At 36.3% G+C, this 15,219-nt stretch overlaps 3 protein-coding genes across 3 annotated transcripts; 1 reads left to right on the top strand and 2 right to left on the bottom strand.

Moving 5' to 3' along the window:
* Window positions 1-5,177: 5,177 nt before the first annotated feature.
* LOC111455229 (40S ribosomal protein S29) lies at window positions 5,178-6,690 on the bottom strand. Its single transcript, XM_023096810.1, has 3 exons — window positions 6,514-6,690; window positions 5,495-5,594; window positions 5,178-5,397 (listed from the first exon to the last, which is right to left on the bottom strand). The coding sequence occupies exons 1-3, from the start codon at window positions 6,573-6,575 to the stop codon at window positions 5,389-5,391; spliced, it is 171 nt and encodes a 56-aa protein (XP_022952578.1). The 5' UTR covers window positions 6,576-6,690; the 3' UTR covers window positions 5,178-5,388.
* Window positions 6,691-7,276: 586 nt separating this feature from the next.
* LOC111455227 (probable polyamine transporter At3g19553) lies at window positions 7,277-10,121 on the top strand. The gene is made up of 2 exons (XM_023096808.1): window positions 7,277-8,416; window positions 9,446-10,121. The coding sequence occupies exons 1-2, from the start codon at window positions 7,470-7,472 to the stop codon at window positions 9,948-9,950; spliced, it is 1,452 nt and encodes a 483-aa protein (XP_022952576.1). The 5' UTR covers window positions 7,277-7,469; the 3' UTR covers window positions 9,951-10,121.
* A 73-nt stretch (window positions 10,122-10,194) lies between these two features.
* On the bottom strand, window positions 10,195-13,405 carry LOC111455228 (leucine-rich repeat protein 2-like). Its single transcript, XM_023096809.1, has 7 exons — window positions 13,117-13,405; window positions 12,617-12,749; window positions 12,460-12,531; window positions 12,079-12,222; window positions 11,751-11,822; window positions 11,583-11,654; window positions 10,195-10,507 (listed from the first exon to the last, which is right to left on the bottom strand). The coding sequence occupies exons 1-7, from the start codon at window positions 13,193-13,195 to the stop codon at window positions 10,441-10,443; spliced, it is 639 nt and encodes a 212-aa protein (XP_022952577.1). The 5' UTR covers window positions 13,196-13,405; the 3' UTR covers window positions 10,195-10,440.
* Between the last annotated feature and the right edge of the window lie 1,814 nt (window positions 13,406-15,219).

The following is a 15,219-nucleotide window of genomic DNA, read 5'->3' as shown; positions in this document are numbered from 1 at the left end:
TCCCATGAACCGGGTGCTTGAAAATTGACTGTTTGATTGGTTCTAGCATGTTTTGTCGTCAAAATTGTCTTTAAATATTATTCAATGAAACGTAACAAAAACGAATCAAGTCTAGGGTTGTTCATATAACTTGATAACCCGACTAACCCCGAGTTTGGATTTGGTTGAGTTCTTAAAAAATCAAAAGACTTGGGTCGGATCGCGGGTTGACGTTTGTTTTAATCAAGTTGACTCGAAAATAGAGTTACAATCCAACCCAACTCAGCCGTACTTTTAAGATTGTTATGAAAATTAAGAATATATGATATTCATAATCAATGTTAGTGATACATTATGACTTGTAAATGTTTGATATTTGAATACTGTGAGATTTTAGTTATTAATATAACATGTCAAACTCAACATGAAAAATCGAGGGTTGTGTCAGGTTAAGTTGGGTAGGGTTGTAAACTCTATTCAGGTTACTCGAGTTACCCATTGGGTTGTGTCGGGTTAAGTTGAGTTGGGTTTGTAAACTCTATTCAGGTTGCTTGAGTCACCCATTGGGTTGTGTCGGGTTAAGTTGGATTGAGTTATAAACTTTTTTCAGGTTTCTTGAGTCATCCATTGGGTTGTGTCGAGTTAGGTTATAAACTTTGTTTAGGTTGTTCGAATCACCCATTGGATTGTATGGGGTTAAGTTGGGTAGGGTTGTAAACTCTATTCAAACTGCTCGAGTTACCCATTGGGCTGTGTCGGATTAAGTTGGGTTGGATTGCAACTCTATTCAAGTTGCTCGAGTCTTCCATTGGGTTGTGTTGGATTAGGTAATAAACTCTATTCAGGTTGTTCGAGTCACTCATTGGGTTGTGTCGGGTTAAGTTGGGTTAGGTTATAAACTATTCACGTTACTCGAATCACCCATTCAACTCGTCCAAAATTTCACATTGATCCAAAAAAATTCTCGAACCAAACCCAATCCCACCCATGTACACCTCTATCAAAATCTCAAACGAATTTATAATATAAAAACGACATAGAGAGAGAGAAAAAAAAAACCCTAATGTGAGAAAAATGATGAGAGAGAATCATGTTAAAAAATAAAAAAATAAAAATAAAAATTTTCATTCCCCAATGTGACTTAAAACATACTCAATAATAATAATAGTAAATAAATAAATAAATAAATAAATAAAAATTGGTTAAAAAGTAATATTTTTGGGTTTGTTTGTTAACAATGGTTTTGTTTGCTTATGAAGTGATTATAACCTTAATACTCAAATACCTTTCTCTCTACCATTGCTTCCATTTAACACATTATTTTATTATATATTAATAATTATTTATGTAACGTTTTGTTCGATGTAATAATAATCTTAGCTTAAAAAAATATCTTTATTATTTCAAAAGTTTCGATATTATCCTTAATCTATCGTAAATGTTTAAAAACTGTCTCGAAAATAGAGATATGCTAGAATTTCATATGAAAATTGAGATACGACTGGTAATAACGCTTGGAACATATATTTTGTTCCCAGTTTCGTTCAAGCTCAGTTATTTGTTACACTGTTCCATGAACTGCAGGTACGGGTTTTTCTTAAACAAAGAGTAAAGTTCAAGGACGTTTTTTTTTTAAAAAAACAAGTTGCATAACCTTTGGGACTGAGCGGAGCCTTTCGTAATAGAAGTTTGGTAAAACTAGTCTCTCAAACAAGCCGTTATTCTAATAGGTTACACATTTTCCACATTTCACACTATTTAGGCGTGGTGGATTTAGCAAACATTCACAGGTTGGATATGATTCAATATTTTATTTTATGGGTACTACTAGCAGATATTGTCAATATTGTCTATCTTTTTTGGGCTTTTCTTTTCGGGCTTTCCCGGAAAGCTTTAAAATGCATTTACTAGAGGAAGGTTTCCACACCCTTATAAAGAGTGTTTTGTTCTCCTCCCGAACCAATGTGGGACATAACATTGAGACTCGTCCAATAAGAAGAAGTTCTCTGTTTAGACGAGGAATGAGGGATTGAGTGAGAAACATTTTCTCCCGTCTAGATAAATGGGGCCGAAGATAGAATTATATTCTCCACCCGTCTCTGCTACGCTATATTCAACGCATTAAAATATATATATATATCTATATATATATATAATAGTTAGATGATGTTGTTTTAAAATATTTGAAGATTTGATGGATAAAAATATAATAAAATTAAAAGTTGTTTTAATAGTTATTTATAGAAAAAATATAGAATTTTAAAAAGATTGGAAAGTTGGAGTTAGTAATGGTGAGTAAATGTTGGTGTGAGTTTGTTTATTTTATTTTATTATTTCTTTCCTAACTTTGATCAATGTATTATTCAAACATTAAATTCAACCACTTCTCATTATGCTCTCAATCCTTAGAGCCTTTGGCAGGTGAGGAATGTAACGTCCCGACTTTTTCAACATTTATATCAACGGGTTGTTACTAAGGAATAGTACCAAAACTAATTCAATTATCAAATCAACTTTATTTATATATATATATATATATATATATATATATATATATATATATATATTTTAGCAATTCTAGGTTGAGCGACCTGTTGAGATTTTTTCTTCTTCTATATGGGAGTAGGAACGAAATATGCTAAAAGAACTCATGTTGGTATAAGAGTTGAATGGTATAGGTCATTCTCGTTACCATTGTTATCAGATAGAAATCTTTCCTAGAAAAAAGTGGTTTGGGGACTAATAAAAGCGGAAGTTGATGGGTATATGATGCTTGAGTAAGAAAGAGATACATGAATGAATTAATACCACATCCGAACGAGATGTGATGGTTAAGAAAAGCTTAAAAAAAATTAAAAATTACTACCCGGAGTAAAAGAATACTTTTCTTTTTTAGTGGCTCAATCAAATGAATTTGAGAATTAAGCATGTTTAGCATTGAATCGCTGAAGATGTCAAATGTCTCAACTAGGTGAAGAGCTAAACTCGTGTCAGTGTTTTTACTAAATTATCCCACCAATACAAAAATTCTTAATCTCGTTTTTTAATATTTGCAAGTGACTATATCAATTTGTATGAACCTCGACTATTTTTACGGGACGTGGGTCCGATTGAGATATAAAAGTGGTGGAGTGGGTAAAAAAAAAAAAAAGGAAATGGCTGCACTTGGTGGCTGCATTACATCATTGAAAATTCTGACAACATAGACTTTAGTGCTTTATTATTATGTCTTTCCTAAAAGTAGTTTGTATTGTAACATTATACTTACTACTTTTTCAAGGTTTTCACAAAAATAGATTACTATAAGGTATGTTACTTTTATACTTACATATAATCTACAAATCTTTTCAATTTAGAGTTTTTTTTTTTCTTTTTTCAATTTGAATTAGATCGAACATTTGGAAAACAAAAAATTTGGTTCTAATTTACTTGTAACCGTACCCGATTCTACGTTCAAAAAGATTAAGAATATGTAATATTTGTAACTGATACTGAGACTTATATTTAAAACTTCCGAGATTTTAGTTACTAAAGTAACATGTGATGTGGATAAACCTTTTTTTATAAAAAAAAAATAATGAAGATTTGAGAAGAATGATACCACTTATCACAATCGCATTTTGACAATCGCACTTTGACGGCAGCGAACTTATCACAATCGCACTTTGACAGCAGCGAACTTACAATTGTGCGGCACTCACTTTCCAGCAACAAATGAGTTAAGCCTATTGGTTCTTAGGTCGCCTACGGCCAAGCAACGGCAGCAAACTTGCGATTGTGCAACACTCAATTTCCAGCAACAAGTGAGTTAAACCTATTCGTTCTTGCGTCGCCTACGGCCAAGCAACGACAGCAAACTTGCGATTGTGCGCCACTCAATTTCCAACAACAAGTGAGTTAAGCCTATTCGTTCTTGCGTCGTCTACGGCCAAGCAACGACAGCAAACTTGCGATTGTGCGCCACTCAATTTCCAACAACAAGTGAGTTAAGTCTATTCGCTCTTGCATCGCCTATAGCCAAGTGACGTATGCTTGAGCGTTTAGCCCCAGTTCAAGAACAAAGTTTTAGAAAACGGGGCAGAATTTTGAAAGCAAGATTTGAAAAACTAAAGTTGGTGTTATAAGGAAATGTAAGCAAAAGGCAACAACAACAGCTTACTCAAATTGCTCGGAGTCACCAACCAACCCCTAAATTCACTTGACAAATCCATTTAACCTCCTGAAAATTTATTGCTCAGAAGTATTTCATTCATAAAGTCAGAACTAAAATCTCAAAACCTATATCCACCTCTACCTACATTATTATTTAAATTCAATGAACTTTTATAGATATCATAATCAAATCATTTAAATTTGCAAGACAAAAATAAATATTTCACCAAAGCTATGAGGAAAAGAAAAGGGGCCTGGTCTACAAAGTGTCCGAAGAACGAATCTTCAAGCCTTCAAAATTGTTGACTGTCCCCTGGTGAGCCCAAGCAATTGATAAATGGTCCACAGATCACTAAAAACTATGCACAAATTACCAGTAACAAGAACATAATTAATATGTTCAGACCAGACCATGTTTCAGACTGAATTTAGCATGCATTAATGCCTAATGGGGAGGACCCCATTTGGAGTACCATCATAGAAGTCACACCAATCAGTAGTAGTGTGGCTAGGTCTATACTTCATACATGTTCGGTCAATGCATTAGCTATACCTTATGCAATATTAAATCCTAAATAGATAGTGACCATGACTTAAATTCAGGTAGATGGACCCTTTTCCACTTAAGACCAAACCATGATGGTTAACTCGATTTCTACTTTAGTCTGTACATTTATAAAGTGATACCATTAGGACCAAACCTTATATGATATTAAATCCTAAATAGACCTAAATACATAGTGACCATGACTTGAATTCATTTCTACCTGATAGACCCTTTTCCGCTAGACCAAACCATGAGATGGTTTAACTCGATTTCTACTTTAATCCGTACATATAAAAGTGAAACCGTATATGATATTAAATCCCAAATAGATAGTAACCATGAGACCTTAATTCATTTCTTCTAAGTCCTTTAAGGTAGATGGACCATTTCCCGCTAGACCAAACTATGATGGTCAACTCGATTTCAACTCTAATCCGCACATTTTATAAAGCAAATACCATTAGGGGGGAAAGAGGAAGGAACGAGAGGAAAACAAGAATACTCAGACAAATGAAACACACTAACTTAATCTTCAAAATTAGTCAGCATTGTGGTAGCCTAAGTTCAACAATCAACACGACGTTCAAGGAAATAATGAACTAGGGACAGAAGTTCAAAGTTCTTTCTTTTATATAAGCAAATCCAGCAACCATATTCTATCCATTAAACATTCTCTAATGGGAGAGGCAGGAGAGGCAAAATTTCGCCATTTAGCGGTACTGCAAGAAGAGTTGAGGGGTTCAACAGGGTCAGAAGACATTGAAAAAGTCTTGATATGAATTTACTTCAAAATAAACAAGAATGTAAAATTTTTACCTTGATGAATCCAATTTCCTTGGCGTTGCTGCGGAAGCACTGTCTGCAGCACATAAGGCCGTACTTTCTGATCAACCCATGAGGATTTCCGCACACCCGGCTGAAAGACAAGACAAATAGAGACCACATTTTAATTCAAACAAAAGATACCTTCATATCATTGTTCTGAATAAATGTAAACCCAATCAAATGTTTCTATGTATCCAAAATTTATAACTCTCAATCATGGAAACCTATGCAGCATCTTATTAATCCTTTCAGTCATTGTTACCTTTTAGTTCATATCATTGTTCTGAATAAATTTTAACCCAACATTAGATGTTAACCCTTTCCTTCATATCATTGTTATAAATAAATGTTAACCCAACCAAGTGTATCTATGTATCCAAAATTTCTAAATCTCAATCATGGAAACCTATGGAGCATCTTATCTATCATTTTATTCATCCCATTATCCAACTGTACTTACCGTCTAGTTCATCCAATAGTCACAGACAGCTTAAGTGAGCAAATACTAAGAACTCCTTACCGTTTCATCAACATTAAAACTATGACCCAGAATAACCTACACATAAAATGATTTGACCATGGACATAACCAGAATCGAGACAAGTTCTCATGCCTAATCAATTTAACCAGACAGTACAAATAGATAGAAGAACATTTGGGAACTATTCTACAATAACTTCACTTAATTGCCCACCATGGCACAAATTATAGTCGACACAAATATTTTTCAGCACGAACGTATAGAGATAAATCAGTCCTTGTGCTTGTTTCCAACTATTACTACTTCAAGCTGTGTCCAACTCAAAAGTAAAAACCAATCACATAATTCATCTCTCAAGTCAAAATACCCCATCAGATTAACAAAACATCCGAATTCCACTCTGTAATCCAAATAATTAACCACGTTCTTCGAGAAAAAGAAGAATTCGGATGCAGCAGATAAGAAAAAATCAACTAAATCAAATCGAAATCATCTCAAAAGAGAAACAGAGAAAAGGAAAACAAGTTACCAGGTGCGAGAGCCGGGACCATAGCTCTTAGGGTGCGAGTTCCAGACGTTCGAGTGCCCCATGATTGAATCGCCTACGAGACGGAAACCTGTTGAGCTCGTTAGGGCTTCAAAAATTCCAAGAAGCGGCAAAATCCTTCTGACGAACTATCGTTAGTAGGAAAAGTAAGTATTTATAGCGGCGATCAGAGACGAAACCCTAGCGGGTACCGAAAATAATTGAATATAATTTCCAAATTTTAAAATAATTTTGATTCAATTAAAACAATAATTATATTTGTATTTATAAAAATGAATTAATCTATAATATTAAATACTATATTTATTAATATTTCAAAATTACTTTTTAAAAAAATTAAATTTATTATCTTATAAATTAATTATTTTTTAATTAATTTATTAACTAAAAAGGCATTAATTAATTAAATTAATTAATAGTTGTTTATATTTGACCTAATATTTGGCTAGTAGTTGCAAATGGTTTTAAAATTATTTTTATTGTTATTTTTTATTCTAAAAATTTATTTAGTTAAAAATCCTTTACCCAAAAATTTGGAGAGACCGGAGTTTGTTAGGAATCATGAATCTTAACGATGGTAACTTTTTCAAATGGTAACTTTTCAATCTTAACAATGGAGTTTGTTAGTACAAACTCTAGTGACTTTGTTTTGGACTTTTCCAATAGAAATAATATTTCTCATTTGTGAATCCACGATCTTCCCAATTATCCTCGAGGAAGTCAACCGATTGCCTTAATCAACAAATTCCAAAATCCCAGAGATTCTTCTTTATTTCTCTCTCCCTTGTCCTTAATTCATTCAACCCATTCCCATTGGCCAAGAACAGCACAGATTTAGGTTCATTTCCCTGCAATTTCCAGCGGATCTCGTTCATATTCCCAATTCCGTTTGATTTTTGTGGTGTTTCTTCATCTCTGAGAACAGCCCTGTCCTGTCCATGGGCGACGAGAGGGCTAATATTACTCCAAAACTAACGATTCTTCCTCTCATCGCTTTGATTTTCTACGACGTTTCAGGAGGACCCTTCGGAGTGGAGGATTCCGTGAGCACTGGCGGTGGTCCGCTTCTAGCTTTGCTAGGTTTCTTACTGTTTCCCTTTATTTGGAGTATTCCGGAGGCGTTGGTCACGGCGGAGCTCGCCACAAGCTTCCCCCAAAACGGCGGATATGTGGTCTGGATTTCGGCAGCTTTTGGCCCGTTTTGGGGGTTTCAAGAGGGCTTCTGGAAATGGTTCAGTGGGGTAATGGATAATGCTCTGTATCCTGTACTGTTTCTTGATTACTTGAAGCGTTCGTTTCCTGTTTTTAGCCATATATTTGCTCGAATTCCAGCTCTGTTAGGAATCACTGCTTCTTTAACTTACTTGAACTATCGTGGTCTGCATATTGTTGGGTTTTCTGCTGTTGTTCTTGCTGTGTTTTCGCTTTGTCCTTTTGTAGTGATGACCATTCTTTCAATTCCCAGAATAAGGCCTAGGAAGTGGCTAGTTGTAGATTATAGTATGGTGAATTGGAGGGGCTATTTCAATAGTATGTTTTGGAACCTGAACTATTGGGATAAGGCAAGTACTTTAGCTGGGGAGGTTGAGAATCCTAGCAAGACCTTCCCCAAGGCTATGTTTGGAGCTGTGGTTTTGGTGGTTTGTTCTTATTTGGTTCCTCTTTTGGCTGGGACTGGTGCGTTGGAGACAGATTCAAGTGAGTGGAGTGATGGGTATTTTGCTGAGGTTGGGGCGTTGATTGGTGGGGCGTGGCTGAAGTGGTGGATTCAAGCGGCTGCTGCTATGTCTAACATGGGGTTGTTTGAGGCTGAAATGAGTAGTGATGCATATCAACTGCTTGGGATGAGTGAGATGGGCATGATTCCTTCTGTGTTTGCTTCAAGGTTGGTGGTTCTGTTTAGTTTCCTTCTCATTGTTCTGTATTGTTTGCAACTTGAGTAGCAATAGTCTTGCCTGATGTACCCACAAATGAGATTTGTAGCTCGAATTGGTAGTAGCGAGTCATATTAGCAATCCTTTGAGGGTGGGAGGTCGAAGGTTTGTATCACCATGGAGGTAAAAACATAGGTAGCTCAAATGGGTCGGGATAACAATGTGTTTTAGTAGTAAGTTGACATTGACATAACTTGTAATAGTTCAAACCCACGGTCAGTAGATATTGTCCTTTTTGAGCTTTCCCTTTCATGCATCCTCTCAAAGTTTTTAAAACGTGTCTATTAGGGAGAGGTTTCTACACCCTTATAAAGAGTGCTTCGTTCTCCTTTCCAATTGATGTGGGATCTCACCTGATGTACCCACAAATGAGATTTGTAGCTCGAATCAGTGGTAGTGAGTCATAATAGCAATCCTTTGAGGGGGGAGGTCGAAGGTTTATATCACCATGGACGTAAAACCATAGGTAGCTCAAATGGGTTGGGATAATAATATGCATTTTATTAGTAAGTTGACATTGACATAACTTGTAACAGTCCAAGCCCACTGCTAGCAGATATTGTCCTCTTTGGGTTTCACTTTCGAGCTTCCCCTCATTGTTTTTAAAACGCGTTTGCTAGAGAAAGGTTTCCACACCCTTATAAAAAAATGTTTCGTTCTCCTCTCCAACTGATGTGGGATCTCACAATCCACCTCCTTCGAGGCCTAGCGTCCTCGCTGACACTCGTTCTACTATGGGATCTCCATAACCCCTAAGACTATAAGACTCGTAGGAGTTCTTTAAACTTCCAAGATGAGTTTAGGTAGCTCAAAACTTTATGCCAAACATTTCCAAAACTCCTTTTCTCCTATCATCATACCCAAACGCGAGTGAACTTCCTCCTTAAACTCTTCCAATGTTTTGATCCATTTGATTTACAGGCACATTGTGGATGCAACAGCTGATCTTATTGAACTACTGTCTCTCATTCACTTTGCAGATCAAAATATGGGACACCCACCTTCAGCATTCTGTGCTCTGCCATTGGGGTTATCTTCCTCTCATGGATGAGTTTCCAAGAAATACTCGAGTTTCTCAACTTCCTATACTCCATAGGAATGCTTTTGGAGCTTGCTGCCTTTATAAAACTTAGAATAAAGAAGCCAGACCTCCACAGACCTTATAAAGTTCCCTTGCAAACATTTGGTGCCATAATGCTTTGCTTGCCACCTGCAGCTTTGCTTGTTCTTGTCATGTGTTTAGCTTCTGCACAAACATTCTTAATCAGTGGGGTTATAATTGCTGTAGGGTTTCTTCTATACCCTTCTCTTTCACAAGCGAAGAACAGAGGATGGGTCAAATTTATTTCAGAACAGCAAGGAGATACTCTTCCAGATGTGGAAGACTGCCTGGTCGAGCCGCAACCACGGCAAGAAGTTCTCGATGAGTCAGTGATTCGGCTTCTTTCAGAATCTCCTTCGTCTCCGAATATAGCCAACCAATAACATCCACAGATTCCCCAACTCGGACACAGTCGAAACACATGCAGACCATGCGGTTTCGAAGATCGGGTGCTTGATTGATGGATATTAAGTGTTGCATAGAATACATTGTTGTAAACATATTTATGTACAAATTGTGTTCATGTTCTCTTGAAAGGTTTATACTTGTGCTGATATGTTGTCTGTGAATGCAACACAAAGGGGTTAGTTTTGACTGCATTGTCTATTTAGAAGGCTGCTAGACACGTTTGAACTTGAAAGCTTGAAGTTGAACTACAACTGATATGGAACAATCGTCATCCCAACAAATGGGAAAACAGAACTAGCAAAGTTGGACGACTATAGGATATAATTGATTCTCGTTAGTTCTCGTTGAGAAGCTCATACATTCTTATCTTCCTATATTATCAGAGGCAATAATTTTGACATGAACCTTCTTATACTGTCCAAGCCATGCTGTTTTAGTCTAAGGATCGACGAGCTCGAGCTCAGTTCAGCATCCAAAGTCATATGGTACAAGTCCTTGCAACTCGGGGCCACTCAGCCTGTTGTTTTCATAACTGCAGCAAAGAAGAGAACGTGTACAGACTATAGTTAATCGATCAAGAATCTGTTATCACAGAGAAGGTCAACGAAACATGTCATTCAATTGGACGTGTACTCTAGGATTCCAGGTTAGATTCGTCGTTGTGACAAGCAAGAAAAAAGAGTGGCCATAAATTCCCAAAAACCAAAAATTCAACCAGATAATCAAGAACAACAACAGTGACATATGTAATATGGATACTGTTAGGAGGCAAGACCCTCCACGTATCTGTACAATCGTATAATATTATCTACTTTGGAAATAAGTCTCGTACCAATAGAGATACTGTCCTTCATTTATATGCTTGTGATCTTCTCCTAATTTAGTCAAGGTAGAACTTTAGTTGCATTCCCAACAATCCTCCTCTTGAGGCAAAGACTATCAAGTCTCCCCTCAAACAGTCAATCTATCCATATTCAGGTTAACTCCAAGATCTTTACTAGAGCATATTGCTCAACTACAGATCACACCTTGAATACATCTTTTGAGACTCACCATTTCTTTGTTTGTTCAACGCTCAAGCTGACATAGCTAGGTAGGGAGTAGGCTCCAATATCACTTTTTAAAAACAACAAGCTTCTACATACCAAAGCAAACGTATGATATTGTCTACTTGTTTCTAAAAAACCTCATACCACATTGTCTTTCACTTATATATTCACGTTCTTCCCTAATCTAAGGATGTGAGACTCTGATCACATTCTCAACAGATACTTTAACAAGGGTAATGAGACCGTTCGAGACATTTCAAATACTTCAACAATCCATCACTTGTAGGACACGTAGCAGATACTCAGTATCACAATAGACATGAGTAAGGTACTAGTTATAAGTACTCTAACATACATCAAAACTTCAAGAGTAACATACATCAAAACTTGTTTTATAAGTATATAAACATAAGCTTAGTAACTTTAAATATAAACAAATCTAGATATGCATATGATATATAAATATAAACATCAGTTATCTTAGTTATGAAGTAAGTTTATTCATGAAATATGTTCAGAGAAAATCAGAGAAGAACAAAAATCAAAAGAGCTTGTCACCTTTCCATCGAGAAATCAGCAAAGGGTCCATCGACAGGGATTGTTCCACAGAGATCATTGTTTGAGACATCACTGCAGGAAAAGTTAAAAGACAACCTTAGTTTTCCATAAAATGTAGAGAGAGAACAAGACTAGAGAACGAAGCAATTGTTTCTAAATCAAACGTACAAAATTTTGAGTTTAGAGAGTGATGAAAGTTCCCTTGGAATCGAGCCTGTTAACTTGTTGTTGTTCATCCGTCTGTTTATGCAAATTGGACCCAATTAGATTACATAGTCAGAGAAATGATGTAACAGCCCAATCCCACCGCTAGCAGACATTGTCCGCTTTGGTCCGTTAAGTATCGCCGTTAGCCTCACGGTTTTAAAACGCGTCTACTAGAGAGAGCTTTCAACACCCTTATAAGGAATGCTTCGTTTCCCTCTCTAAATGACGAGGGATCTCACAAATGAACAAAACACTTCATTCATAGTTAGAATTAGAAGGATATGCTTACAGAAATCTAAGTGACTTGAGTTTGGCGAAAGATTTTGGAATCCTTCTTTCAAATTTGTTCTCGTACAAATCCATGCTTACGAGGTTTCTCAAATTACCCATCTCAGTGGGGATTTTTCCACTTATCCCATTCCTGTAGAGCTCCCTGGAAGGCATTGAAAAACAAGACATGTTCTTTTAGCCACAGAATTTCCAACTTATGAAGGACACCATTCCTTATACTCTTCTGTTAGTTTCCGCCAGTTTTACATGCATCTCGAATGATTACAGACACGATAACATGTCAGCTCACAGGAAAATTTATAGGATATCAAACATGGCAAAGCTCAAATACATGAAAAACTATACATATATACAAATTGATGAAGATGTAGAGCAATACAGATATTGAAGATGCTGGAGGTCACCAATTTCAGGCCCCAAAGTCCCAGAAATGTTCGAGTTTCCCAAATCCCTGAAAACACAGAGAAAAGAGGCTCAATTTCAACTATGTTCCATGTTGCAGGCAATCGAAGAAACCCATATAGGAAGAATCTCACAAGCGGATCACATGGTTTTCAGAATCACAGGTAACATGAAACCAAGTGCAAGGATTAACCAGCGTAGGGTCCCAACTCTGCAGCACATTAGTGGGATCAGACAGCCTTCTCCTAAGAGCATGTAGAGCATTTCCTGAAACCAGAAGATCAACCAAACCATGAACAAGAAACTCAAAAACCAACCCCAGAAGTCAAAAGTAAACTAAAAAAAAAATTCAAAGAGGCAAAACATCAAACAGTTCATGGGCATTCAATTCGATTCAAAGTTTACCTTCAGAATTAGTGGAAATTACAGGCAACCCAAGAAGTAAAAAAAAAGTTCAAAGAGGCAAAACATCAAACAGTTCATGGGCATCCATTTGGATTCAAAGTTTACCTTCAGAATTAGAGGAAATTACAGGCAATCCAAGAAGCCAAAAGTAAGTTAAAAAAAAAAAAAAAAGTTCAAAGAGGCAAAACATCAAACGGTTCATAGGCATTCAATTGGATTCAAAGTTTACCTTCAGAATTAGTGGAAATTACAGGCGAAAAAGAGAGACCCACAAGGAGAAAGCAGAGTATGATAAGATCAGAAGCCATATTGCAAGAGAAGAAATCGAAAACAGAGAGATTGAAGAAAACCCAAAAGAGAAATAATGGTAAAAACGATGAAAAAAGATGTAAAAAAAGACTAGACAATGGGATCGATGAGGAATCTGACTCAGAGTGATCGATCAGTCAAGTCAATGGAAAAGAAAAGAGGGAAAAATAGAGAAACCAACCATAAAGAAACTCTTTAAGAGCAGAACAACTTACAGAACAGCAACAGGGAAGAAAGAGAAGAGGGAAGACATTGTTTTAAAACAGTGAGTGTGGAAATGGGTGCTTTGCTTTGATTGGTGGGTTGTTGAGAGACAGCACCGCCGCGTGAATGGTGGTGGTGGGGCGGCGGTGAGGGCCCACCACCGTATACGTAACTAACAGGCTTCTTCTACCCAGGGCGTTGATTTGGGGAATTGTGGATTGAGAACACAACGAAGACGATGGGTTTTGACAGTTAAAAAAGTTTAGGGTCTGAAATGGGCCCCAAGGTGTCCTTTGACTGGTTATGTCCTGATTTGTCCCTCTTTTGTACCTAATCTTTTGATTCTCGAGCAGTATTCTTCGTGTCGGGTCTCTAACGAATAAGAGTGTTTATATGACTTGATAAGCTAAATAACATTTGAACTCCTAACAATCATAAGAATCGAGTTGAATTATTATTATTGTTTTTGTTTGAGTTTTGTTGGATTCTTGACAATTCGAAAATTAGGTTTAGTTCACAAGTTTGACTTTTTTTTATCGAGTCAACCCAACCAACTCGAAAATAGAGCTCACTGCTCAATCCTACCCTACTTTTTAAGACTGTCGTGAAGATTAAAAATATTTGACGTTTGTAATAAATATTAGTGATACATGACTGTGAATATCTGATATTTGAGTTTTATGAGATTTTAGTTATTTATGTAACATGTACGGTAATATACAACGGTTTCACAAACAAATATATATTTGAGTATATATATTAGTACATGTGACGAAACCGTAATATGCATATACACATACATATATATGTGTATGTATGTATATATATATAGATATACTTTTGGGTTATTTTGATGACAAAAAAAAAAATACATTAAACCCGACAACTCGAACCGACCCAACTTAAAATATAAAAGTTAAGTTGGGTTGGATTTGGGTTGGTTTAATTTTTCTGAACTCGAATAGTTTCGGTTCAAGTTTCAGGTTCATTAGGCAAAACTTCAGGTTGAACTGAACCGAACAAAAATTTATAATATACATTAACATGTTATAAGTATTCGTAGATCTGGCTCGGTTGGGTTAGGTTGGGTTACTAATTCAACCAACCCGAACTTCTGTCTAAAAAACTTTCTCAACTCAACTCGTGTACACCCATAATACAAAGGCATCCACCGATGATGACATTAAATCAAAGCTTTCGAGCCACACGTTGCAAGAACGCATTCCATTCCCTTTTTGAAAATTTTGTTCCCAAAAAAAGAAGCAACCCTTTAAATTTTCACTGTTCTTGTTAATGGGTTTAGCTTTGATTTTGAAAAATAAACTTGTTTTCGTTGGATTTGGGCAAAAGATTGTTATTCACATGAACAATCCCTTATAAATTGGATTTTCCCGGAAAGAAAATTCAAGCTGTTTGGCTTTGGATTTTCCCGGAAAATTGCCTCATTTTCTCCCTCATAAGCATGGCAAGAACTTGCATGGCTATGCAGGCAAAAGCATTGTTTCTTAGGTAAATTAATGTTCCCTTTTGACGTTTTTTTGTGTTCAAATAGTTCAACGACCCGTAGAGCCGGTAGATTCAAACTTTTAACCCGTTGATCGCTCGTGTGTCGTGTTTGAGTTTAAACTATAATTTAGTGTTTTTTTTCACTGGCTTACGAAAAAGTCTATAAGATCGTTTGATTCCGTGAATTGGAGTCGGGAACTGGTAGCTATGTTGTTAGACACGGAAATAGTGTATTCCGAGACATAATTTATTATCATGAATAAAGATATTCATGAGATGAAATGTAACAGTCCAAACCCACCGCTAGTAAATA

The sequence above is a fragment of the Cucurbita moschata genome, unplaced genomic scaffold (genome assembly GCF_002738365.1).
Source record: "Cucurbita moschata cultivar Rifu unplaced genomic scaffold, Cmos_1.0 Cmo_Scf00017, whole genome shotgun sequence".
Lineage (NCBI taxonomy): Eukaryota > Viridiplantae > Streptophyta > Magnoliopsida > Cucurbitales > Cucurbitaceae > Cucurbita > Cucurbita moschata.
Note: the sequence above shows the minus strand (reverse complement) of the source record. Positions and strands in the feature narration are given on the sequence as shown.

Excerpts from the sequence above, each read along its gene's own strand:
- LOC111455227 (XM_023096808.1), top strand. The coding sequence starts at position 7,470 with ATGGGCGACGAGAGGGCTAATATTACTCCAAAACTAACGATTCTTCCT. Across the intron at positions 8,417-9,445 it reads CCTTCTGTGTTTGCTTCAAG|ATCAAAATATGGGACACCCA; the intron begins GTTGGTGGTTCT and ends TTCACTTTGCAG.
- LOC111455229 (XM_023096810.1), bottom strand. The coding sequence starts at position 6,575 with ATGGGGCACTCGAACGTCTGGAACTCGCACCCTAAGAGCTATGGTCCC. Across the intron at positions 5,595-6,513 it reads GGTCCCGGCTCTCGCACCTG|CCGGGTGTGCGGAAATCCTC; the intron begins GTAACTTGTTTT and ends CTTGTCTTTCAG.
- LOC111455228 (XM_023096809.1), bottom strand. The coding sequence starts at position 13,195 with ATGGCTTCTGATCTTATCATACTCTGCTTTCTCCTTGTGGGTCTCTCT. Across the intron at positions 12,750-13,116 it reads AATTTCCACTAATTCTGAAG|GAAATGCTCTACATGCTCTT; the intron begins GTAAACTTTGAA and ends TTCTGGTTTCAG. Across the intron at positions 12,223-12,459 it reads CTCCAGCATCTTCAATATCT|GGAGCTCTACAGGAATGGGA; the intron begins GTATTGCTCTAC and ends AATGCCTTCCAG.